Raw genomic sequence first — 26,915 nt, 5'->3', positions numbered from 1 at the left:
AGTGGGAATTAGTGGGCAAAAGTGATGAGGCAGGTTAGAACTGCTCTGTCCCAAAGCATGTGCAACAAGTTGCAGGAAGCAGGCTGTGCAGCTGAAGTGAGCTTTCTTTCCTTGCAACTCATTACCATGCAACAGAAGGGCCAAGGAGATCGATGACCTCCCTAATTTTTGAGCTGTCCTCTAGGTTCTGTCACGTGAGTAAAGGACAAGGTAGGCGCTGAAAGGAGCAGGCAATGGTGCTTTGCTTTTCTATTTTCAGCTCTGTGGCTGTAGGAGCAGCTGCTCCCACAGTGCTGAATGTGCCATTGCTCAACCTCTTTCCCACCACAAAGCCTGAGTCACACCAAAGAATGCTAATGAGGGAAGTCCTCAATCATCTGCAGTTAGTCTACATCAGCTTCAGGGCTCAGGCTGCAGGGCTGGTTTTGAGCTATGGAGCAGAAGTGATCTGCAGTGTGCCCTGCATTCTCTTCCCCATGTCTCCACATGCACCATGTCCCTTTCTACCTCCATGGCCTGCATCTTCTTCCAGCAGGAGCCAGAGTGCAGTGTAGGATGTTGCATACCTGGGCATGCAGTTAGAGCAACAACCATTCGCGTTGTTGGTTGCATTCACAGCAGGACTGGGAAGTTCTCCCAGCTCTGACATTTCAGACAGAGCCTATACGTGTTCCAAATGGAGTTGAAAAAACCTCTAATGTATGATACTGTGCTAATAGAGCTATCATCATGTGCTGTGTGTGGTCTGATTTCAACTCCTCCAGCTGCTTCCTGACAGCTAAAACATGTTTGAAAATTGCAGTGGATGGCAAGGATGGATTTTTGTTTGATCATAAAGCTAGCTACGTTAGCAGTGATCCCATGCCAAACTCACTATATGTAATGCAAGATTTTTTTTCAGGAAGTTTTTTGGAAGATTCTTTTGTTGGTGTTCATTAAATGCTTGAATAATTAACTCACATAATTAACTTACAGTGATTTGTCATTTGACATTGGGATAATCTTAATTTGTTACACCAGAGAACCAAAACAGAGTTGAGCCACAAGTATGTAACTTGTGCTGTATAAATGGATAGTGTGTATTATTTTGAGGGTATAATGAAAAGCAATGAATACCTAATTAAGAAATAAATAGGTACCTGTTAGAGTGGCATGCCTAATGAACAACCCACATTATTAAATGCCCATAGTCTTTAGGAATGGGAAAAATATGTCCTACATCAGTTAGACCTAAGCAGAGCCTGTCATTAGAGGGACTGGTTTCCACGGCAGTTTCACACCTCTTCTTTCTGCTTCCTTTTTAACTTCTATGTATCAAACTGCCAGGATTGGTTTCTAATATCAATTGTCGTAATTGAATTCTTGACTGAGGAAGCATTCACCTCAAATATATCAATCAGAAAACACTCTTTCATTCTATGTAAACTAGGTATTGCTCACTGTAGCAAATAGGGATAGAAACAAGTGTTGCAGCAAGGCTAAGCTACCCTGGTTTTCATACTGCATGCTGCAATGTCCTGCCTATCATGCTGTCCAGAGAGGAGGGCGGAGACTCCAGAGTGGTTTTAACCCTAGGCTAGGAGTCAAGGGTTCATGTCTCCACTCTGCAGCAGATGGCCCTGACCTTGAGTGAGTCTTTTATGCTGTCTGCCTCATCTCTGTATATAGAATAAGGGCAATAGTGCGCTGGAGGCGTGTTGTTCTGAGGACATTTCAGATGTCAGTTAACTGGTACTGGGTAGATGCGACATTTTTGCTGGTAAATACTTTCTGTGAAATTTACATTTTATGTTGGAAAGGACATGAAAATTTTCTTAGTTGTTTATTTCCTTCTCTGACTGCAAGTGAAGACCAAATTATTTGGTTGATTTCATCAGGCTGAGCTGTGGAATAGTCAGGAATGCAGTGAGTTATTGCAGAGTCTAACTCCCTTTCAGAGAGAGTGTGATGATGAGAGAGGCAGTGTATTGCTTTATGCTTCTAATTATGTTATCTGAATCTATTGTTAGATACTACCATTCAATTAAGAGACTTCGGTATCTCTTGATAATGAAATCATTCATTATTACTGTGAAAGCACAGTATAATATTAAAAACAGGTCACTTGAACAAAGTCATCATGCCCTTCTCCCTCTTTCTCAGCCACATTTAACATATACCACTTCTTCCTTCTATATTTTTACTGATAGCCAAACGCTTAGCGATGTACCAAGAACCTGATTCTGAGGAAGACGAGGCAGCCCCAAAAGGAGGAACTCTATCCCAGCGTGATAGTATCTGCAGCCATCAGAGCATTAAAGTAATACACAGAAGCCAGAGCAACAAAACCCACCGGCGCACGGGTAGCAGAGCTGAAGCAAAAAGAGCAAGCATCCTTTCAAAGCACACTGCATTCAGTAGCCCAATGGTAAGTCAACTGTAAAGCACAGTGTCATGTTATCTTTTGATAGACCATGTCCTGAAAACCGGAAGGTAAAGACATCTGTAGCACATTGTGTACCTCTTGCAGACGTCTTCTTGGCATTTTTTATTCTGTAGTGACAGATGTTTCTACAAAAGCAGTGAAGTGTCGACATAGATCTTACCAAAATGTCTCCTTTGTGGAAATGAGCTAAAGATAAAAAACAATCTGAAACCTTTGTTTGAGTTATACCTTGATTTTGAAAAGAAAACGTATGCCTTCCCTTTATCTACAGAAGCTGAGAGTAGCATCAGGTTTGAGGTCAGGGATTCTAATTGACCTGCACATGCCTTTTCTCTTTTGTCAGAGGATTTTAAAACTAAGAAGTGCTGGGCTGGACACTATGTATTCCAATTCTTAGATACTGCTGACCATAGCATAATTTTTAGTGTGATTCAAGGTTATCAGTGGATTGCATGTGTCATATTTTAAAAAGTAAAAACCTTTACATTTCAGAATGTTGATGAATTTGTCCTTAAAAGTTTGCATTATTAAATTTCTTTTATGCTGTTGTTACTCTGTGAAGTTTTACATGGGCTGAATGGTCATAAGACTAGAGAAGCCATGGTGTGTCTGTCTAGGGATTTTGCATTGTTTCACTGTTGACACAAATTCACCCTTAAAACAAATTACAAATACAGACACAGAATGATGCTGTTTGTAGTGGTGGAACTGCTTCAGTTCAATCAAGAGTAAGCTTTTCAAGCTTCAGTTTTTACACACAGAGTTCTGTGGTTGCACAGATTCATCAGCTGGTGAGCATCAGCAGATAAAATTCTGCTGAAGAAAGAGCCTTACATTGGTTTTTCTTGTCATCTTTTTTATCCTTGTGTCCTTCTATATTAAGAAATACTGGAGTCTGCTCTGACAAGAAATAGATTTAATAAGTGAAACGTGTTCATGAAATAGTGTGGAAAGTGCTCCGTGTTTCAGTGTAAAAAAAACCATATGAATTACCTTCAAATGTGTAGATGATGGTTCTTTAACAAGCAATCCAAGATGGTTTCATTTTGTTATGATGATGTAAGGCCAAGCTTTGAATATCATTGCTGTCTAATTTTTTCACTCTTGTGGTCTCTGTAGTGAACCACCCTTTAATAATAGATAATAAATGTCTTGAATTAGGAGAGAGGGAGGTATATTAGTACGTAACTCTTCTCCTATCTGATACCCCCAAAGTAGATGAATATTGCTGCTATAATTATCTGTAGTGAAAAAGTTGGTCACACAGTTACTCACATTTCCATTTCTATCAGTAGTCTCATTGTTAACTGTTTATTGTCTAGAATTGATGTCTTACAGTCCTTTCCAGCTCCACCCTATGGTGTAAGGCCACCATAACAGTCTTGATGCTTTGATTGCTTGTTGCTGCTTTGGAAATTTGCAGAATCACAAGTATTAATTGCTCTTATTTATTACTAGGAGAAGGACATTACACCTGACCCGAGATTGTTAGAAAAGGTGAATGAATGTGCAAAGCATCTGGAGGTCATGAGAAGCCATGAACAGCCATTATCCCATCTGAGTCCAGAACTATGTGACATTTTTGACTTCTTCATCGCTTTGACTATATGTAATACAGTCGTGGTTACTGCACCTAATCAGCCCCGACAGAAGGTGGGTTAAAAAATCAGCAAAAGAGAGTTTAAGCCTCTTTTGCATTGATACTAATTTATCTTGTAATTTGGGGAAATTAAAACCTCTTGTTCTAGTGAGAAACAACTATGACTAGTTGTGAGACAGCTCCTAGAACAACTATGTGATTGAGTTGGTTTAGTTAAGCGTTTGTTAAATGGGATATTTCACTTACCTTCAAGGTAAGATGTGCTTTCATTCACGATTTCAGGATACTTCTGAAACTTTCTCATTTTCTTATGCTGTAACTTATTCATTTCATCAATGTAAGTATGTGTGTAAATATGTGTGTAAACTAATTTGTAAATGTGAAAGACTTCCCAGAAAAGAATATAAGCTGTCTGTGAATATTTTGTATGCATAGACTGAATTAAGAAAAGGATGAGATATTCTGGAAAAAAATAAGAAGAGAATACACTTGAAAAACATTGCATAAAACTTTCAAATTATGTAAAAGATTCATCTTAAGCTCATTATGAGAAAAAATGATCATTATGGCTTAAATCAGCCTAAACCAGTGCCATTGATGAATGAAAATTTCAAAAAAGCTATCGCAACATGATCTGTAAGACAAAAATATAATGAAATTTAGTATTAAAGCTAGCCAGGAGCTGGAATTTCCATTTGGGAGAAAATTCTGTGATTTGTGGCTGTTGCAGTTTGGAATAAAAAGTGAACTAATCTGCAGAATGACATGGTTTTGTGCCAGGGAAACATGTGGAGAATACTCAGTTCTGCTGTTTCAGGAATGCTACACTGTGCAATAATTTTATATTACTATGAATACGCTATTACTATTAATAACACTGTATCTGTAAAAATTATTTATGTAAACTGAGATGAGTGGTAAAAGTGAAGCAAAATGCTTTGATGCTGAAAGAGATGACAGTGGAAATAATTTATTTCAATGTGTTCCTGTTGAGGATGTTGTTGACATTGACATATTCCCATAAAACTTTTCTGATACCACACTTCTCAGTTGCATTAACTTTTTTTTTCTGCTTTCACTGAACATTCACAAATGCCAGTGTTTCCTACTAATGATAGCTTTTAGTATGCACTACTGATGGTAGTGCAACATTGATAATTTATCCATTAGTGATATCTGAAGAGATGAAAGAAGGAAAAATGGTTTTTAATACAAACATAATGTGCTTTCACACAGGTACAATTCTGAAGTTCTAGTAAGTTTTCGTTTTTTTTGCTGTTGAGTAAGTTTTGTCGATTTACTTTCCTTTCTCAAAATACAAATACCATTACTTTCTTCTCTCAAAGAAATTCTCTTTAGTTGGAGCTGCTTAGGCTGAATATCATGTCAGAATTATTGTACAGCTTTTCTTTGGGTTTTGTTCACTGGGTTATTTTCCCTTTTAAAGGTTAGAGATCGATTTGAACTAAAATCTCCAGTAAAAACTATAGAAGACTTCATACGAAGATTCACTCCAAGTCGCTTGACCTCTGGCTCTAACAGCAGTAGTTCATCTAGTCTAGCTACAAGCAAATCAATGCACAGATTTGGTTTAAGTCTGCTTTCATCTACATCTACGGATAGCACTTTATTAAAACTGGAAGAGAAGCTGGCATACTCTGCACAGATGAATAACAATGGCTACAGCTCCCAGCAAGGCAGGACAACTGCACGGGGTGGACCTGAGGAAGGAGAACTCCGTTATGAAGCAGAGAGTCCAGATGAAGCTGCTCTTGTCTATGCAGCAAGGGCATATAACTGTTCTCTGGTTGGAAGGCTGTCTGACCAGGTATCAGTGGAGCTACCTCACCTGGGAACACTAAGTTTTGAAGTATTGCATACATTGGGCTTTGATTCCGCCAGAAAGAGGATGTCAGTAGTGGTCAGACATCCTCTCACAGATGAAATAAATGTTTACACTAAAGGAGCAGATTCAGTTGTTATGGATCTTCTTCTACCCTGCTCTTCAGGTACACCTCTTACTTACCTTTGCGGCAGTGGGGAGCTGGGGGGAGGCAATTCTGCTTAACTGCTGAAAACCTCATTGTATCTTGCCTTCTTCAGCAAGCAGACCTGCCTGCTTTTGTGAAGATGGGGAACAGTAGAATGGCAGCTTTCTTCTTTTGTAATACTTTGTTATTGTTATTATTTACTGTGAGAGTGGTTGAGACACTGGAACAAGTTGCCCAGAAGAGCTGTGGGTGCCCCATTCCTGGAAGTGTTCAAGGTCAGGTTGGATGGGGCTTTGAGCAACCTGGTCTAGTGTAAGGTGCCCCTGCCCGTGGCAGAAGGGTTGGAACTAGATGATCTTTAAGGTCCCTTCAATCCAAACCATTCTGTGATTCTATGATTATAGCAAATCATCTGTAAGAAATTACTGGTTCCTTACCATACAAAGATGAGTGAAATTCATTTCTGCTCAAGATTGTCTACTAGCAAGCTTTACTTTGACGGAATTTCCTGAAACTCTGCCAAAGCAGTTTACATTTCTTAAGGAGAAACTGCTGGCCAGTGCTTGGCTATTTGCGTGTTTTATATGAAATCCAAGCACTTCATTTTGCAGCTTCTTCTCATGTTTCATTTGTGAACCTTTACGTCCTTTTGCTGCAGTATGTTTGTATAAACCAACACATTTATGCTGGTTTGACTACGATGCTGAAGGGCACTGAAACAATCAGCCATCAAAACAGAAAGGTTGGGGCAAATGGAGAGGTGCTATTCAGATGAGAAGTCTTGTCTTCAAATACTTAGTTGACTAGCAGGGAGCAGATATGTAGCAGTGAACATGTAGCTGTAAACAGGGAACTTCCCTAAAGCATGAAGACTTCTCCAGCACCCAGCTGTCACATGAAACAGAAACAACTTTAAGTAGCTGATAACTGTAATCAGTTGGATTCAAGAAGAACCCTGTAAGCTTTCAGAAGTTAGAGGAGAGACACAGGTTTCAGTTTGCATGAATCATTTTGCATCTAATTTACTGGATTTTCAACATTGAATTTAATCCAGTGTTTAAAGGTTACCCCAGTATGAATGGACAGAGCCCAAAAGTGCTAGAGGTACTTCCCCATCTTTCACTAATGCATTGACTTTGTGGTTACTTTGACATTATTTGGAGTAAACAATTGTGAAAGGCTTATACTGTGTAATTTTAGTTTAATGAAATACAGAAAAATGTTGGCATTAGGTTTCTGTTTACAGCTATATAAATCAAAGCTGAGCCAGAAAAATTAAGAACAACTTGTTCTTAACTAACAACAAAGTATTCATGAATAATTTTCTAGTGAAGATCTGATACCACAGAAGGTACAGAGAGCATCTGTGGAAACTTGTTTCCCTCCGAAGTACTAACAGAGAATTTGTAGTACTGAGAATTTCTAATAGTGTTTGGAAATGAGTTATCAGAATGACAACCAAGCATTAATAAGGAAAGGTTAATTTATGCCAAGTCTTAAATATTTTGTCACCATATAACAGACTACTTTGGAAGCTGCTGTGTCTGTTCACAGTAGACTCAATAGATTAAGGAATTTTCAGGCAAGTTTCAGGCAAATTTCAGGCAGATCTAGAACCCACATAGGTAAAAACAAGGCCAGTTAGAACACCAAACAGCAGCAATATTACCAAAGGTGGTGTATGTCAGAGAAGGGAAAGTAGAGGTCCTGAGGATTGGTGTTGTCAGTGAGCAGATTCTCTATCTGGGCAAGTACAATGATTCCACCATCTTCACAGGCACGAGAATTGAAGGTGGCTTTGAAACTGTGCCCTTTTTAATTTTTTTTAGCACAAATTGAACTCCTGAGTTTTAATATATTTTGCTATTGCAAGAAATGTAAAGTGCAGCCACTAGAACCTCATAAGCAGTTTCCCTTGTTTTCTAGCCTTCTGAATCGCTGCTAGCTTCAGTAATTCTGTACGTTTTAGCGGATCAGTATGGAAAATGTGTGATATTTCTCTTGAGCAGCTTCACTCCTGGACCTGACCTCAAACTCACAGCCTGTGCCTGCAGTGTTGTAATGTCAGTGGATATGTTGTTAATTCCCAAGGGAGTATCATTTTTTTCCCATGGTGGAGAGGTATTTCCCAGGTAGAGGGAGCCTCAGAAGATTCATACTGTAGCTATTACTTATATTGTGAGAGCTGTCAGTGGTTTCATCCTGTTCTCTGGTGATGGTGGAATGTGAGTGTGAGAGAAGATATAATGCTAGGAGAGGATTCAGGCATTTATCATTTTAAGGAATCGACCAATAAGTGAATAGACACAACAGCTAATCCCAGTGCTTGCTTTTTGCTGTCAGTGCCTCAGGGGCATGTAAATTGTGTACCAGTCAGAAGTGCATCTCAAGACTTTGTAGAACTTGTGCCCTTACACTGAGGGACTAAGGCAACACTGTGTCCATAATCTCGCAACTCCCACAAACATCACATGGCATGACTGGGTCCTATCAGACACAAAGGTCCCTGTTTGGGAGGAAGAGTATTTTAAAACACAACATGAGGAACAGGCTGAAATTAGAAGCAAAAGTATTATGTTGTAACTTTAGTTGTGTCTTACAGAAAATCAGAATTCACCATGAGCTTCAAAACTTTAAGTTCCTGAACTGACTCCATTTACTCTGTGTATTTAGTTGAGACTGTGAAACCTGATGCTTTCTGAGAGCATACAGGTATTTCCAAAAGCCTTGAAATGATCCCCAGGAGCGTATTGTTTTTACTTTATCTCAATCACCATGTTCATAAATAAGAAAATTACATTTTGAGTCAATACCCAACTCACACAGGAACTGGGAACATAAGTCATTCTCAGTGTGACTGGACTGGCTTTCTGCAGCTTGTGATTATGGAAGGAAATGAAGCAGGCAGAACACCACTATCTCTCTAGCATTCTTCTGGAGACTTATTTGCTGTTTGTCACTGACATGGTACATGTGGTCACACTTCTCAGCATAGAGACTTACATCTCAGCTGAAAAGAATCTCCACAACTGGGCTTTCTCTGTGAGAGATTCCTTCCCCCCTTTTAACTTCTGAGGACAAGGTGAATCTCAGAGTAAAACTGATGAGGAACATGAAGAGCTAGAAGGGGCATTAGCTGTCATTGGTAAGCTAGTGGAGGAGGGAGATGGATTCTTCCATGCTGGAATTCGCACAGAAAATGGTGTGCACATCTCTACGTGTAGAGAATTACTGTCTTTGTTCATTGAAGGTGGTATTAGCATTTGACATGATCACTGCATCAGAGCCCATGGTATTCAGACAGATCTGAAGTGATTAACACCACTTAACCTTAAAGGGGTAGAAACAACTTTTGATGTGTTTAAGCACCTATTCAAGTTTGCACCATTTGAAGTCAGCAAGTGACTGAAATAGCCACTCCCATAAGGCAATTTAATGTGGCTTATGCAAAAAAAATGGCATTTTTCTCTAGAATAGTAATGTACCACAATAAATTAGAAAGAATGCATGCCTACATTATTCTTCTGAAGTTAGAAGAGCTGACTCACTAATACAAAAAGCCTCCAAGAAGGTTTGCTGTATTACTTCTCCCAGAAAAAAAAATAAAATATAAAGTCTTATATTACACAGCCAAATCACATATGCCAAAAAAATTCTAATTCACAAGTAGAAAAGAAGCTAAATGAGTCTGCAGTAGGCTGCCAGTTCAGTATGGTATATTTCCACTTTATGTTGCAGCTGAATCTAACTGTAAGCTGTTTCAGTAGCTTCTGAAGGAACCTGGTAGTGGTTGTGTCTGAGCCACAAAGTATAGTGTAAGAAAGGGCTTTCAAGTTGCAAGCAGTGTTTGTGGGAATATTCTTCCAGAATAACATATCTGTATTGTCCCTTTGAGAAAATCAATAGTGATAGCATAGTTAGCTTTATAGTTATAGCATGGGTAGCTTTAATAGATGGGCAGGCGCATCAGAATATTCCTACCAGTATTCACCTCATGACCTTAATCAGAGATGGAAGTGAAACGAAGGTATGCATGAAATACCACAATCTTCTTTGAGTCCCTTAGGACTATCTGGGTATGTACACTGCCAGCTTTACAGACCTACAGATTAGGATGGTCTTCAAAGGTGAGAAAATAGCTATACCATATGTAAAATGTGCTGATACATGGTTGAGGTAACAGAAACAAAAACCAAAATATTGGGATTCCAAGCTCCCAGCTTCTTCCTACAACATCAGTACTTGTGTGTTTTTGTGCTGGAGCCTCTGGGTGCCCAGCTAGACACGGTACTGCTGTATAAATGTGAAAGTGCTGAATGCTATGTAAGTTTATAGTCAGATGTGTGTATGTATATACATGGTCTCACATAGCAAGATCACATTGGGTATGAATGCAAACTGGGAAAACAGGTGCCAAAATGTATAAACAGTAAGATACGTGTGTCATCTAATTTACATACCCATATTAAGTACATTGTATAAGGGTATAGTGCCTTTAGGTTTTCAGTGTGGTCGGTTGAGAGAGGTGAGCACATCCAGTAGTGAACTGAGGTCATATGTAGTGTTCAGGAGCTCAAACTTCTAGTCATGAGTGGCATTCACCTGACTCTGATTGATCTTTGTGCAAGTACCACTAACATAACTATTGCATTAAGCAATATTTGTAACAGCTCCAGTTACAAAATTATAACCCTGAAATGATTCTACACCCCCAAAACCATGCAGACTTTAAGAGAAAAAAATAAAAATACATCAGGATATAGGAAAATGTGTGAGCAATGTGAACCGGTCCCAGCTACAGAGAGAAAAGGATCAGCTACTCAGGCCCGATTTTGATTTCTTACACATGGCTTTAAGTGAAGAATAAAGCTAAGTGGAAGTTATGCGGCTTCCTTCAAGGTAGAAGCTAGCTGTGAGGTCTGCAGGATGAAAACACACTCAGACCCAAAACTTCTTGCATTGACTCAGACCGATAGGTACTATCAGTACAGCAGTAACAGAATTACCTTTATACACCTAGATGTACAAAATGAAGCACTGTTTCCCTTTCTTTAGAGATATTAACCTTGGTGGAAAACTAAATGCTATGTTTAAGTGTCATTTTTTGCATGTGATGAGATGTAAGGAAGCATTTGCTAGTAGTGTATTTGAAATTATACTTCTCTTCCTGACAATTATGATCTGCTGTGAAGATTATAATGATTTCTTAATGTATTCAGACCAAATAAATACTTAAGGAGTAAGGTAATAAAGGTCTTTCTAGCATATATTCACAATGACTTTTGAAGAGAGAAAAGACAGAACAAAAAGAAAAGGTGTTTTTTTTCTAAATGGATTATTTTACTTGAGTTTCACAGGAGACATCAGTAGCTCTTTAAAAGTATCAGTTATAAAGTGCTGTTACAGTGAGTACTGTAAACGAGGTTTTATTCTGCGAGTCCATTCAACTGCAGTTATTTCTCAATCACTAATTTCTTTTTTATTCCTATGTAGATGACCCTCGGGGCAAACATCAAAAAAAAATCCAAAGCAAAACTCAGAATTACCTTAATCTGTATGCTGCAGATGGACTGCGGACCCTCTGTATTGCAAAAAGAGTAAGTAAAAGAAGACTCTTAGGTTGCTCTTAAGGAAAGTCTTGACAAAGATCACTGAAGACATTTATTAATTTATTGTTCTTGATTCATAACTTCTTTTTCATTTTATTCAGTAAAGTATGAATGCCTCTGCATCACATTGACTGTGCCCTCACATACTCTTTTTAATAGGTTCTTAGCAAGGAAGAGTATGCCTGTTGGTTAAAAAGTCATTTAGAAGCAGAATCCTCTATTGAAAATCGTGAGGAACGTCTGTTTCAGTCAGCACTGCGGGTAGAGAAGAATCTGCATCTGCTAGGTAATGAAATGAGAGCTGGACATGAAATTAAAATGTGTTAAAAAAATCTGAGAGCTTGGCTATGAAATCTGTTCTTTCCCTTAAATGGTTTCTGACAGTATAGAAATTGGCTTCTTTTGGACTTTGTCATGGCTGTCATGTGGAGCACCACAAAGGAAGGGATATAATTAACATAACAGACACCCTGTTTTCCTTGCTCCTGGCATCATTTTATCACTAGTGAAATGAGTGTAGTAATACCAGGGATGAATTAGAATCAATATCATAAATGGAAACTGCTCCTAGAAACAGGAGGAGGACTTGGCCAAAACTGACTACAGAATTTTGTTATCTTAGTGACGTTTCAGGGTGTCGGAGACTTACATGACTCCAAGGTATTCATACCTTGGGGCATTCAGGGGCATTCATAAAGCAGTGCTCATAAACTGCATTTATGAGAACTCTCACACATCGCATTCACCACATGCATTCAGGGCCTGTGTATTCTGTGGAAGGGGATTGCATTACTTCCTAATGATGCAGTTGAAATCAGTGTATGGAAGAGGTATTCCAAGAACAAAGTCATAATCTTCATCTGCTGTGTTGAGATGTTGAATGCACTGAGATTCTAAAATGTATATATATATATTCACTATTACTCCAAGTATCCAACTGCTGTCTCTGGCAAAGAAACTGGGACAGCCATAACACTGTTGGAGATAACAGCCTTCACAATTGCCAGCATGCCTGTCTCTGGGAGATGAGATCCAGCTCACCCAGCTTCTCATGTATCTACTACAGATCTCTAAGGCTCCTCACATAACCAGTGGAGAGACAAAAGAAGAAAGTGGTGTTCATTTGGTCTGGCCTAGATACCCACTTTAGGATTAAATGAATCATGCCCTTGAAGTGTCTGTTTCTGTCCTCTGACTTGAAGGGCAGCATGAGGTGACTAATTTGGACCACAGCAGTCAGGAAGATACCACCATGGTTGTGCCTGTTGGCTCTGGCTGCACTCTGGGGGATGAGGGAGAAGGAATTGAAAAAATTGAACTGCCAGACAAATAAGTAAGCTCTAGCCAGAAATAAACTACCTGTTCAGTCATTCCCCAAGAATCTTATACTGTGGTTTGTATCTTCCAATGATCAGTTATGAGCAGGTTGTGGGAATGAAAGAGTGAGTCTGGAACAGGAATGTCTTCTCCTTTGTTTGGATAGTAATAGCTCTCCCAACATTGCCCTAAGAATGTGTTTCTGCCTACATGACTGATGGTCAGACTTCAGGTGGACTTCTACTGCTGAAGTGTTTTCTTCAAGGAACATCCATAGGAATAATGCATAGCTGAGAAAAGTTTACTTTGCTTTTCCTGCTGTTCCAGGTAACTTGCATGTCTCTCACCTCCTCATTCCCTAGTAGTGAGGACTTACATTTTCTCACATCCAAGCCTCTCAGAAACATAGTGGAGCACTGATGGCACTTAACTTGATCCTGAGCAGCTTTTGCTTCAGCATTTGAAAATCTTGTTTCTGTCAATTGATTTATGAAAGCATAGAAAAGATACTTAGAAACAGGTATAAAGACGCATTGAAAGCATGAAAAAGCCACATTTTACTTTCATATCATGGCCAACAGATTTATGATTTATTCTCTGCTATATCTCGTTTGGCAGCCAGCGTCTTTCTGCAAGAGCAAAAAGCAGCAACAAGGCAGGAAAAAGTTTATGTCTGCAGCCTAATGTGCTGTTGCCAAGCTCCAGTCCTGCCATCATTCGCCACCTAATGGGAGAAATCTGTAGTGACCCGGCCTTTTCTGGTTGAGGAAAGGCAGTTAAGACCCTTGAGAACTGAAATCTCCTAGAAGCAACAGTGTCTTCTCTAACAACATTCAGAAGAAATGGTGAAGATAAAGAGCAGAGAGAGAATAAGCAAAGATGCAACCTTTATGAACCTCTGAGACTACAAATGGTGTCGTAGTGCTTCTAAAGTTTTGAATTCTGGATTTGGTGTTGACTGTTTGAAGATGTTTACCCCATCTACTTCCCACTTCTCTTTCTCAATACCCCCCAAAAGCTGCCCAAATCTTACAACCATTGGTAGTTCAGCTATTTCCAGTAAAGGTACTTCCTAGGGCTTTTTGAAAAATCCAAACTTACAATTTCAGGTGAACCCTAAGTGTTTATTTAATGGGGAATGTTTTGCTTTTTCTATGTGTTTAGGTGCAACTGGCATTGAAGACCGTTTACAGGATGGTGTTCCAGAAACCATAGCAAACTTGCGTAAAGCTGGGTTGCAGATTTGGGTTCTTACTGGAGACAAGCAAGAAACAGCTGTTAATATTGCATACGCCTGCAAGCTACTGGATCACGATGAAGAAATCATCACTTTGAATGCTGAATCACCAGTAAGCAGATCTGATACACAAGTTTACTTGTGAACTAGCTTTGCTTTATTGTCAACTTGTACAGTGAAAAGTTTGATGACTTTTTGATGGCTTTCCTCTTTTTTGTGGATTTTTTTTTTTTGTTTGTTTCCTTCTTTTCCTGCTTCATCTGTAATTTTCAGGTAGGACATGTCTTTGAATACTTTTCAGTGACTCATGTTTCTAAGTCATAGGGTCATGTATCATAAACTTACTGAAGACCTATAACTGTGTGTAGTGGGCTCCACCATGAAGTAAAATATGCCATAGCCACATGAATGCTTTTCTTCAGTATGCATTCTCAAAATACCCCTAGTTTTGCTTATTGGTACTAATGGGTCTCCAAAAGCAACCTCTTGGGAATCTGTGCTTTATTTTACACTGCTGAAATGTAGTATTTAGATAACTCAGTCATTCGTGTTTTCTCAGGTGGCTTTTTCTCTGGAGGTAGGAGCAATACTTAAATTTTGATGCTAACACTGAGAATCAGCAAGCCACATCTACAATAATGCCTTGCTTCTTAACAGACCTTTTCTAATTCTTCTGAATTACTGATCTTTCCTGTGCTCAACTTTTGTAAGCAGACAGTCACAGTTTACTGATATGGTCTAATATACAAGGAAGCAGACTGATAGTGCTATCGTCTCTTAATGGGGTGATAAAATTGGACTTCAGATCAGCAGAGAGGGACAGGCCAGCAGTATCCAGCTGCATATTCTTTTGAAAAGGAAGAAAAGATAACAGCATTTTCTGTTCTTGAATGTATCAACTGAACTGGTAAATTTAGTTTCCATGATCTTTATTTTTTGCCACACATAGTTGTAAGACCAATACCATTTCATTTCAAATGTTCATATATTCTCAATAACATCTTCTAGTTGAGTATGGCTAGGTGAGAGAATTCAGCTTAAATAACCTTTAATTGGCCTTTAACAATGCATAACTACTTGATCTGAGTTGTAGGCGTATTCATGGTGTTCATCACCATACTTAACTTGGTACTGATACTGATTGTATCATTTCCCAGCACTGTTATTCTGAGAACAAGCTAAAAGAATTTAGTTTAGCATATAATACTGCATGCTAAAAAGGAATTAGATTTAAATCTTTCAGGTCCTCATTGCTGCAAGAATTGAGTGCTTAGAGTGAATAGAAAATTATTAGAAATTAAAACTTTAACAGTGCAGCGAATATAACACATTCCCCATATTTCTTATGCCTAAATATACAGCAAACAAAAACATTTGAATGCATGTTCTTTTCTCTCAAGTATATTTATTTTGAATTTTTTTTCAGGAGACATGTGCTGTCTTGCTGGAACAGTGTCTGCAATGCGTAGAGTCTAAGTTTTCAAACAACATTATAGACGAAGCTACTGGAAACATGACTGTTGGGTTCACCCCTCTCTATCCACCCTCTTCCCCTGTGCTTTCCAGCTTGGGCCTAGTGATCGATGGAAGGACTCTAGCTTATGCCCTGGAACCTGCACTAGAAGATAAATTTCTCACACTAGCCAAGCGATGCCGTTCAGTACTGTGTTGTCGCTCTACTCCACTCCAAAAGAGCATGGTAGTGAAACTAGTCAGAGACAAACTCAAAGCAATGACCTTGGCAATAGGTAAATGTCTCAGTTTAAATTAGCCTGCCTTGATGTATACTGTGCCTTGAGAACTTTGATTTTTTGACTTGCGATAGGACCCTTCCAGCTGCCTCACAAGTCAGTTAGCTTTCCAGTTTTGTCTGAAAATGTGTCCAACAACTCTTAACATATTTATTCAAGACCAAAATAGAACTCTGGAGTAGTATTTGGGATTTCTTCCTACAGAAGTTAGGTAATCAGGACCCAGGTATGCTATGAGGTTTTGGCTTGTCCAAACCTAGCTGTGAAGAACTGGGTTAGTTGGTACCATGCACAACCCTGCTTTGCAGTCACTGTATTGCACAGAACAAGGTTGTGTTCAGTGTTGTTTCATCTAATCTTATTTAAACTCAAAGTTGTGTGGTTTTAATCACAAGTCGACCATACAGCTTAGGATATGACTTGGCCTTGTCAGCATAAAGAATGGATTTGCAACTGACATCATTCCAGTGCTTACACTTCTTCCCAGCTAATAGCTCAGTTGGTGGATGGGAGATTTTGTCAGTTACCATGTCTTAAATCTGGCACCCTGTTCCATGTTTCCATGATTTTTGTGTAAGAAAAGTCAACCAGCTCTTCTTCTCAAATTTAGGCTCGTGCTGCATTAGAAGATATGATTGCAGCATATATTGTAACAAGCACACTAGCTTTCATCTGCTTGTCTTAGTTAATCATAGCAGGAACATGTGGGTTGGACCCCGTGAGAAGCTCTAAGTACATATAATAATTGCCAGACTCCTGTGACATCCACATCACCAAATATGTACTGATGATAATACTACTCATGCTCACTATATTATGTCTAGCTCAAGTATGCCCCCCTCATACTGAATTTATATTTTTGGCAGACTAACTGTGCACATAATCATTTGCATATGTTGTCAAAAACGTCTGTCTGGTTAATTTGAATTATCCAGAATGCTTAAAAACACCAGTGGAGACTGGGCAGCTTGTGCTCTCAATCTTCCTGAGCCTTTTCAAGGCCAGATTGGACAGAGCCTTGGGCAATATAATCTAGTGTGAGGCATCCCTGCCCATGGCAGGAGGGCTGGAACTAGATGATCCTAAGGTCCTTTCCAACCCAAACCATTCAGTGATTCTGTGTTCTTGAACCTGGGGGTTGAACTTTAGCTCTTGTTCTCATTTAAAAGCCTAGTTGTATCCATCCTTCCTTTTAACCAACAGGAGCTAACTCAGGGTTGTGTCATGCAATCACAAAGATATCAGCTTTGTCAGGTGAGCAGATACCACTCTTATATGTGCCAACAGCAGAGAAACTGGAAGTGAGATGTGAATCCGCCACTGAAGTTTAAAACCGAGTGTCTTTTCATCAGCTGATAGTTTCATTTTCTACTAGCACACTGGCTGTAAATTTAAGAGATTAAGAAGTAGATATATGTTGCATTCTGGTGTCCTTTCTATGGCACATGTCACTTCCATGATTGGAAGCAGAGCAAGGGATGCTGACTATGCAACCATTGCAGTTAAATCTGATAGGTGATGAGTATGTTAAAGATCTCAGACTGGTCAACCCAAGTCAATAATTCATCTACTTTTTAACTTTATTGTATTTTTATTGTGTAGACATTATTGGCTTTAGGCCTCCTTGCAAATTTCAGTCTTAGTCATACCTGATTGCAGGCGAGAGTTAATCAGGAAGCGTAAGTATAGGGAAGCTCATTCTTAACCTTCTAGTGTTTTAGTTTTTCTACATTTCAGGCCTGATATTTGAATTTTAGGTCTTGCTGAAAACAGAGGGATTTGCTTTTTTTTTTACTTTCCCATGATTAGAAAAAAAAAAAAAAAAAAGAGGTCTGCAAAGATCAGAATGTCTTGGCAATTTTGTCAGGCTTTTAACCTTATATTCCAAAGATGGATCCCTTCCTACCCCACACTGCCTTTATTATACTCACCCAACAGTTAGTACTTACTATACTCAGTCAACACTCAGTAGCAACTGGTATTCCTTTACTTAGCTGCTGCTAACTGTTCTGGTCTACTAGTGACAACATAACTGTATCTTGTCATCTTTAGGTGATGGTGCTAACGATGTCAGCATGATACAAGTGGCAGATGTTGGTGTGGGGATATCTGGGCAAGAAGGCATGCAGGTAATGTTGCTCATTCTCTAAAATGCACTGCCATGAAAGGGTGAAACCGGCATTCCCCATATGTCAGCTTGACCAAGCTGCCTTTGGGTAGCCAGCACAAAAAAAGGAAAAGCAGCGAGTTGTTCTCAGGAGTGCCAGTTGCACATTGTGAGGATGATGTCAGCCTGAGTTTGAGCTTGTGTTAGTTCTCAGATCTGTGGTAAGTTTAAACATGTTACCTTCTCAAAAAATTCAACTTACCATGCCTCTTTAAGCAATATGTTTTAAGAAATCATTTATGAACTACTGGCTTATAGGAGGAAAACCCCTCAGCTGGGCATTATTCAGGAAATAAAGGTTCACTTCATTCTGGCTTTTATACTCCTCTCTCCTGTATTGCTTGGGAACAGCAAGATAGGGGGACTTGCCCTATCATCTTTTGAATGTGTTCAGCCTGTGATTACTGTATTTACCACTCTATAAGCAGCACTTCACCCATCCCCAGAAAAGAGAATGTATATATGTAGGGTGTATTACCTACTGCATTACCTATTCCCTCTGTCTCTTCTACTGCTAGTACAGTTCAGTTGCATTGTTATCACTGGACGTGCAGTAAGACACAGAAAATGAAGAAGATATCTCATTTCCACAACCTGCCTTGCATTTGGGCTGAGTACAGACTGATTACATGAGAAAATAAAGTAGCTGAGTATATGTCAAAGTTCTTGAGAGAAGGTGGGAAGTGTTTCCATCCTGAGGACCTGAGCAGATGAGCATGATCCTTAACTTAGTTACCGGTGGGTGGTTCTCTGACCCACATTACATTTTTTGCAACACTGGCTGGATGTTTTGCTCAAAAGGGAAGAAGGGCCTCCTTCGCACAGTGCACAAGTTGGCTATAGAATTTTATTCCATGGGATTTCATGAATGCTGTAATTTATTTGGGTCAATACACAAATTTATGAAAAAGAAATTTAACTGAGCTATGAACTTGGATGTCATCTTAGTGCATTTCTGACATGCACTTCACCAGAAGCTAGGACAGTACTCTGGAGAAAAGTCAGAAGCTGTTTTTCTTATTTATCCATATACTCTTCTGAAGGCATCCTCTCTTGGCCGCAGTTGGAGAATGGATAGTACAGAAGACAGGCTGCAGATTGACCCAGCAGAACTATTACACTTGTTCTTCTTCTTGTAATCACCCAGTGGGTTCAAAGTAGACTCCAGGGCAAATGGATGTCCCTCAGTGCTCTTCAGACAGACAGATTTCAGGCTGCAACCCATTAAAAATGCTTCTCTAAACATCTTAGCAGCTGTAAATTAGACTAGAAAGAAGCTACCACAAAAATATTCAGATATTCATTGTATGTCTGGCATCCCAGCTATAGATCCTGTGAGTCTGACTTTAATGGCTGATGAGGGCAGAAGAAAAGGAAATCTTGGATTAAGCTGATACCAAGTGTATTTGTTATTCCATAGCCTTTATCAGGCTCCGAACACTTTGCGTAACTTTTGCAACATCATTCTGCAGGCAGTCTAGGCACCAGAGAGCCCAGAGGAGATTGTTTTTGTGGGGTACCCTCCATGCCTGTCAATTCAAAGAAGCCTGCCCCCAAATCCTTGGGTCTTATCATCTCTCATGAACTTACCAGCTCCTATCTCTATGTATTAATTCAGATCACTTTTTTCCCCTTCTGCAGACATATAGTGCTTGTAGCTTTTTTTTTTAACTCCTCTCGCCATTATGCCACTTTCAGTTATATGCTTACAATAATCGGTCTTCAAATGCCCCTGGCTTTTGCTCATTAACCCATTAAACTACCTATTTTTTTCTAAATGAAATTTCAACAGAGTGGAAAATGTTTATAGATGATTTCCTTTACTGCAAAGTCCCAAGCAACCATGCAGGCCTCTTTACTATAAACAACTGTCAGAATCTTACACATGCAGGTACTCAGAAGGCGTTGAGCATTTAGATGTCTGAAACAGCAATACTCTCTGATTTATTTTCTTTCCACAATCTATAGAAGCATGTGGAACATGAATCACTTTTTCCTGTGAAAAAGCTGGAAGAAAAAATAAAAATGTGAAAATCAAGGGGATATTTTGAGAGGAAATAAACATGCAAATGTAATTGGATAGCACTGTCTTCCTCACTGTGTTCCTCACTGTAATAAAAATGGAATAAAAATGAAAAAAAAACTGACACTTTTCACAGTATGTTGTGAAGTACTATGTTAGAAGCACAAATGAAAAGAAGCTAACAGTTTTGTTTTGACATGGGAATAGGCTGAGATAGGGTGGAGGACAAGGAAGCAGACATAGCACAGCTCTCTTCTCCTCAAACTACAAGAGAGCTGTATGTCTGCAAGACAAATCAGACTGTTCTGTGCAGAGAGGTTATAATAAGTGTATCTCGGTACCTGAGAAATTCCAGGATGTGTCTATGTATTGCAAAATGTCCCAGTGCTTATATACATCTACTGCTTAAATTGCAATCATTACTACACCTTCTCTTGCATATTGTTTTAGAGGGTTTTTTAATAGTGTATGCTTTTAATGATTTACCAAGAAAGGGAATTAAGAAAAATTAAAAGGAAAGGTGTCTCTCATTTGAAAATACAACCAAGATATACCCTGCAGAGTGTGAGGAAGTCATTGCCCCTTTGGAGGTTTTTTCACCTTATCCTTTCAGTTCGCTGAACTGTGAGAAGGTGATATGAAAACATAAAATGAAATGTAAAATAATGTTCAAATGAAATCTTACTGTGATCCTAGTGATAAGCAGAATAGTGAAATAATTGTGATAGAGCCATAATTTACAAGAAGGTCTCATCTAGAGGTACAGTACCCTGAATTCTAGTCAGAAGTAGAGAGAAACTGGGTGATTCATTTTGTCAATGTGCTTTGGCAGTCTGCACAGTCCCAGAGGAGTCTCATCCAGTGTGATTTTTCATAGACAGTTTTAGAAAACATGGGATTTGAAAGATTAAAATCCCTCAAAATACTGACATCTCAGGAAAGCTGAGTAAACTTTATAAGCCAGGATTGCAAATGTAACTAAAGCTAATATTTTTATTGTTTTGTCTTTTAAAGTGCAGTATTTATGGTGCAACTTCGTAATTGTACTTTTCTCATTTTATTCTCTGGAAATTCATTTTGCCCTGTTAAGTACCTTTTAATTTTTACAGAGAAAGATGTTACAGCCACCAAGACGTTCACATGTGGGCCCTGAGCCTTCATGCTTATGCAGCTGAATTGCCAGCCATTTTCCCACCTCTCTTTTTTTGCTGCTGCTTGTCACCATCTGGAACGTAGAGTGTAAAATTGGGCAAGGACCAAGTTGCGTTGCATGTTCTGCCAAGCTGATGTGTTTGCTCACGGGTATTCCAAATCAATGCAGCATTTGCTGCATTTCAGATGCACTGTAATGGATTTCATTCTTCATCAGTACAATTTCCATTGACTGTATGAGTTGAGAAGATTACTAGATTCACTGTTGGTATTCAAAGTTACTCCTTACAACAATGATTCCAACTTTCCTTTCATTAAAGGCAGTGATGGCGAGTGACTTTGCAATCCCAAGGTTCCGGCATTTGGAGAAACTGTTACTTGTTCATGGTCACTGGTGTTATTCCCGACTTGCCAACATGGTGCTGTATTTCTTCTACAAAAATGCAGTAAGTGTTTGACTTGGCAGCTTTATGCCACCACATGTTTCCATGGTTTATTTTGTGCTAAGTGAGCATTAGGTCAGCTTTCAGATGGTTTGTAAATAAGCTGCAAAGAAATTTGCAGAGTTGAAAGACAGCTGGCTGCCATTTGCAGAAATACAGGACTCACTCCATAACAGCTACAGTGTGCTGCTGAATGTGCAAATTAGGTAACAGAAATAACAAATCTGCTTAAGAAAAGTTTCTTTATAGAGCAGTTTTGCAGAATTCTGCTGGCTAGACACGGGAGTCTGTGATGCCAAAGCCATCCAGCATTGGTCCAAAGTAGCAGTTCAGTGTGTTTTTTCATCCTGACCCTATCTTGTTGTTGCTTTTGAATCACAGTACATATTCCCTAGTGACTTAAGATCATTTGAGTCCTCTTTGTGTCTCAGATACAGATTGGGAAGGTTTTTTTCTTGATTTATCTCACCCCCAACTAACCAAAAGAGTTCATTAGAAAGGAAGCACGCTATTGTAAGGAACAGACTACAGGTCTGTGTTTCCTCCCTTGTGTATGAAACGGGAGTTAGTCCAGTACTGGGCACTGAGCCAGTAGTAGTTTGACTCCTTGGCCCTAACAAAGGCCCTTTGCATTGATCTTGGAGTACAAAGATGATTGATTGAAAACTGCCTAACAAGACAAGTGAGAATTCCATACGCTGGGTAGGAGTCACTGGCAGGCATGCAGGTATGCTCACTTGCAAGACCTATAAATCACCTTGGGAGCAATGGATATGAAGAAGCGAATAAAAAGGAGAGCCAAAGCTCTCAGACTTGTGTTTTCTTCAGAGAGCAATGTGTAAACTGTGAGCGGGAGACTGGATTTTATCCTCAACATCAGAAAAAAATTAGCTGTCATTTTTTTAAAAGCTGCTTTTCAAATTTAATCTAATTCTCTTTGTTTTGTTTTTTTTTTTAATCAGTGGCAACTTTTTAATGCAAGTTCTTCTCGGTCTGACTGATTCCTATATGATCTTAGATTGAAGTTTCATATTTTATCAGGAGAAGACCATCATTTGGTCAAACTTTTGAACATCATAGGAGTACCTGAGGGAGCTAAAGAATTAATAAAGTGTCTTTGTGTTAACACAAGCATGTTAAAATACCTTCTGTGGCCTGATGAAAAACTGCATGCAAGCACCCTTCCAGGCACAAAAGAAAGAAGGGACTTGGATGTCTGAACTGCTGCCTGAGTCTAAAATAGCTAAAATAGCAAGCAGATTTAAATAATGCTGCACTGAGTGGAGAGCCACCTGTTGAAGCACAGCAGTAAAATCTGCTCTGGTGTTCAAATGGCTGAGTTTTAAGGCATTAAGGCCTGAGTGATGTTGAACATCTGTACTCCCACTGCTAGAGCTCTGTGTTTCCAAGATACTCTTTGGCTTGACAGTATTGGATCTGAACTTCCAAGAAGTGTGTACAGAGCCATCTTACATTAAAATAATAATAACAACAAGAAGTAATACACATCAGGCATTCCAGCAATCAGCAGCCAAAGATTATGTTTATACATCTACATTTTTGTTCAGCTGTTGTAAAATCTTCCCTTTCCTTTGGTACACCTCCCCTTGATTACGAGTGCTATTTCTCATGCCATTTTGAGTAAGACATTTTCAGAAGCTGCTGCCTCAAGGCAGCAGAATATAACTGAAGAAATCTCTTTGTGTTGGCTCTGCTTCGGCAGCCTTAAGAGCTTTCTGAGCAATTCTTGTTGCTACTGACTCCAAAACTGTAGAGAGGTATCCAGCATATAGACATAAATATGTCTGACATAGTGCCTGCCCTTAAGGAAAGAATATTCGAGAAATGAAAGATGTGAGCACCTGATCCTTTTGAAAGGAGACTATTCTGGGTGATTCTTTGCAGAGAGTCAAGATAGCTACACTGCAAATGTTCTGCAAGCTTTCTGTTTCCTCATATGTTTTTTTTTCCCTATTTGCTTATATTACGAAATTTTCCGTTCTCTACTAGGACCTATTTAACTCAAAGTTTAAACTCCAAATTGCTGCGAAAGCCATTTGGAAACTTAGTTGACTTATCCAAGGAGATGTTTGGCTTGGTGAAATAAAAAAATACAAGTAAAATATAAGCTAAACAGCTAAAAATATAAACTAAACAGCTAAAATATCTGAGCTTGATGAAAAGGGATTTCATGTAAAGAAAATTCTACCTGCAGAAGAATGCACCGCTTCTTCCCCTTTATACATTATCTCTGCAAGACAGCACTGGACATCTTTTGATTTATACTTCATTGACTGAGAAATTCTGTCTGGACTCACATTCACAAAGCAGTCTCATCTGGGGAAAAGAAGGAAACCTTTTGTACTTAAAATCTAATTCAGTTTTTATGTAAGTTTGCTTGACTTTTTCAGGAGGGAAACGCACAGAAGCAAAAAGGAACATTATATTTGAAATTAAATTAAACACTTGTTTAATCCAAAATAAAACTTCAGAGGTAGAGGGAAATCTGATTTAAGCTTGGTTACTGAAATGTCATTTATTTGTACAGCTTTCTTTGAAAGAAATATGCTGAGACCCCTATGAGAGAGGTAGGAGAATTTTCAGCTATTTTCATCAAACTGCCCATTTTTGTCAGAGCCAGACTGTTCCCAATACAGGTTAATTTTAGCAAGACTCTAGAGAGGAAAATTTATTAGGTCCAGATTAGCTGGATTTTGTCTATTTCAAAGGAGTAAGGGAAAACTATCTAAATTCACATATTTATTGCAATTCTATTTTAAGAAAAGACTCAGGAAGTTTTGTTGGGTTTTGGATGTGGAAAGAAAATAAATTTCAAAATCTGTTCAATTTTGCAATTAAAATTGCTGTCTCCCAGCCAATTGTACTAAAGAGGGTGAGGTCTGGTAACTCACTCTCTACTGTGGCCGGAGGAAGTTAAAACTGGGGAGAACCTCAAGGGACAGTTGCCAGGGTTTTTCTTGTTGCCTTCCTCTTGGTGTTAGTCACTTTATGAAGAACAAGAAAAACTGCAGGTTTAGGAGGACCAAGCCTGGGAATTTATTTCCCTCAGAAGCTGCCCGTCTTTTTCTCTGCCTCAAATCCACCCTCACCAGATGAGATCAGCACCTCTTCCGAGTCCTAAAAACCTCTGGTTTCTCCATGCTGCAGAAATTGTAGAAGTGTGTGGTTTGTCCTTTTCTGGGTGATTCCAACCTGACTATATGAACAGTCCCATTGCAGCTGTGTATACAGCTGAATTCTTTATACAGCCAAAGAGTAAAGGAGATAAAGGAGTCTTAACAGCACTACTAATTTACCTAATTTTAGAGCACAGAGACAGAACAGTTTTGACAACTCTGCTAGACCTTACAGTTTCACTTCCCTTGCTGCTGCTAGTCTCATGTTGGTCTTGCAAAAAGGCTCTGCATTTACCTATTGCAGACCATCAGAGCCTTCCAAAATACCTCAAGCCGGCAGAGGATATTATTATGAAGAAGCTTACTCTTACAGTAGTAATGTTAGTGCTGTGACATCAGTACTCATATACCTAGAGGTCAGTGACAGTTGGGAGAGCTTTTTATGGTTAGAACTGAAAGTTAATTTTGCGTGAAGGCATCCCTGACACCTGAGATCTGAGGTTCCAGCAGTAGAAAGACTTGAGGTGTGCCAAATGTTAGCATTTGGCCTAGATAAGCAGCAGGAATAGTAAGTTAAAGACTAGGTATCCTTAGAAGGATTGCTCATGTGTTTAGCATTCATAGGTAAGTCCTTGCAGAACTGGAATCAGAATGGTTTCAGAATACAATTGAATGACGTTTCTGCTTATCTTGCATATTTTCATCATTGCTTTTTCTGTTTTAGATGTTTGTGGCCCTTCTCTTCTGGTACCAGTTCTACTGCGGGTTCTCTGGATCATCAATGGTTGATCAATGGTATCTCATCTTCTTTAATTTACTCTTCTCATCTCTTCCACAACTGATTACTGGTGTGCTGGATAAGGACGTGCCAGCTGAAGTGTTAATTGCTGTGCCTCAGCTTTATAAAAGCGGCCAGAATATGGAGGTAAAAACTTCTTGCTTTTTATAATCTTTTTCCTAAATGTCTTTAGTTTCAACTGAAAACCAGCCCTGTTCCCAAAGGGTAGATGACTGATAGCAACAGTCTGAGAAGTCACTATTACTATTTTGTGATATTTTTCATCGGAGTGAAAGTATCTAAATGCCAGAAGGGCATTTAAAAGAAAAAGAAGCACAAACAAAAAAAAAAACAACAGCTGTATTTTGAAATAATGGGAGAGAAGTCTGGATGCTCTAAGGCTCACAAATAACCACAGAAGTGAAACAGATTATGCCTTGTAGATTAAGGGAAGACTTTTGTAGAATAATCTCAGAGTATTTACGCAAAACTTTGGACCCCAGCCTTTTACAAACAGTCAGAAGAGAAAGATGGCTTTAGGAGTAGGCACAGAGGTCAATAGATTCTGAGGGAGATAGTCACCAGCTTCAGCTGAGATGTCAGTTGAAAATACCTCGTTCCCATCTGCTTGAATTGTACAATGAAAACAGAAGGAATTGCAGGAGGGATTTGAGCCAAACCATTTTTGGTAATTACAACTACAGTGTCCTGTGAGAAAATCTTTCTGCTTGGCAAAACTATCCATTTTGAGACATTGCTTCCAAGGTAAAAGCCTTTCTTAAAAGTATCTGACATTGTGCCCTCTGAGAGGAGATAGTGAGTGGGTTTGGCTTCTAACTGTATTTGCTTCTAACTTGCATTTGGTACCCCACACATCTAGTGACATTGCTGGACACTGTCCTGGAAAGATGAAAGGAGAATTCTAGTGTAACTTATTTTTAGTGCTTTAGACAAAATTATCTCTTTTTCACCTAGATGTTGCTTTCCATTTTCTGCATTTCTTATGTTCTAGTACATGGCACTTTAAAGATCTGTAACAGTAATACCTTCCTTTCTTGCACATTTTTAAGGTGATAGAAATCTTGTAATGGCTTAAGCTTGTTGGATAGTTGGGTCAGCCTATCTTCTGCTGGGAACCTGAAGATAGCAGTCTCCCAGGTTCACAGTACAATTATTTTCATAGACAAGCCCATGGACCATTTTAAGTTTGTCTGAAATCTAGTAAGTATATACTCTGAAGTTACCTAAAAAAGGCATTTTAAAAACTGTCCAAAAAATCCTGCTT

The 26,915-nt window shown here is 39.0% G+C and overlaps 1 protein-coding gene across 2 annotated transcripts in view; it reads left to right on the top strand.

Moving 5' to 3' along the window:
- ATP10A (ATPase phospholipid transporting 10A (putative)) overlaps positions 1 to 26,915 on the top strand; it is a 109,824-nt gene that overhangs the window by 76,285 nt on the left and 6,624 nt on the right. For both annotated transcript variants that reach the window (XM_061459740.1, XM_061459741.1), the window contains 10 exons: positions 2,190 to 2,407; positions 3,884 to 4,078; positions 5,473 to 6,034; positions 11,510 to 11,613; positions 11,785 to 11,911; positions 14,107 to 14,291; positions 15,606 to 15,927; positions 17,983 to 18,059; positions 21,593 to 21,718; positions 25,577 to 25,777. In XM_061459740.1, coding sequence (XP_061315724.1) covers positions 2,190 to 2,407; positions 3,884 to 4,078; positions 5,473 to 6,034; positions 11,510 to 11,613; positions 11,785 to 11,911; positions 14,107 to 14,291; positions 15,606 to 15,927; positions 17,983 to 18,059; positions 21,593 to 21,718; positions 25,577 to 25,777 — 2,117 coding nt within the window. The remainder of the gene's footprint in view (positions 1 to 2,189; positions 2,408 to 3,883; positions 4,079 to 5,472; positions 6,035 to 11,509; positions 11,614 to 11,784; positions 11,912 to 14,106; positions 14,292 to 15,605; positions 15,928 to 17,982; positions 18,060 to 21,592; positions 21,719 to 25,576; positions 25,778 to 26,915) is intronic.

Source organism: Pezoporus flaviventris, unplaced genomic scaffold (assembly GCF_033815535.1).
Source record: "Pezoporus flaviventris isolate CSIRO_AGI_PZ_B2104156 unplaced genomic scaffold, CSIRO_AGI_Pfla_v1 ptg000030l, whole genome shotgun sequence".
NCBI lineage: Eukaryota > Metazoa > Chordata > Aves > Psittaciformes > Psittacidae > Pezoporus > Pezoporus flaviventris.
The sequence above is the reverse complement of the archived record's forward strand: the minus strand, read 5'-3'. Positions and strand labels throughout refer to the sequence as shown.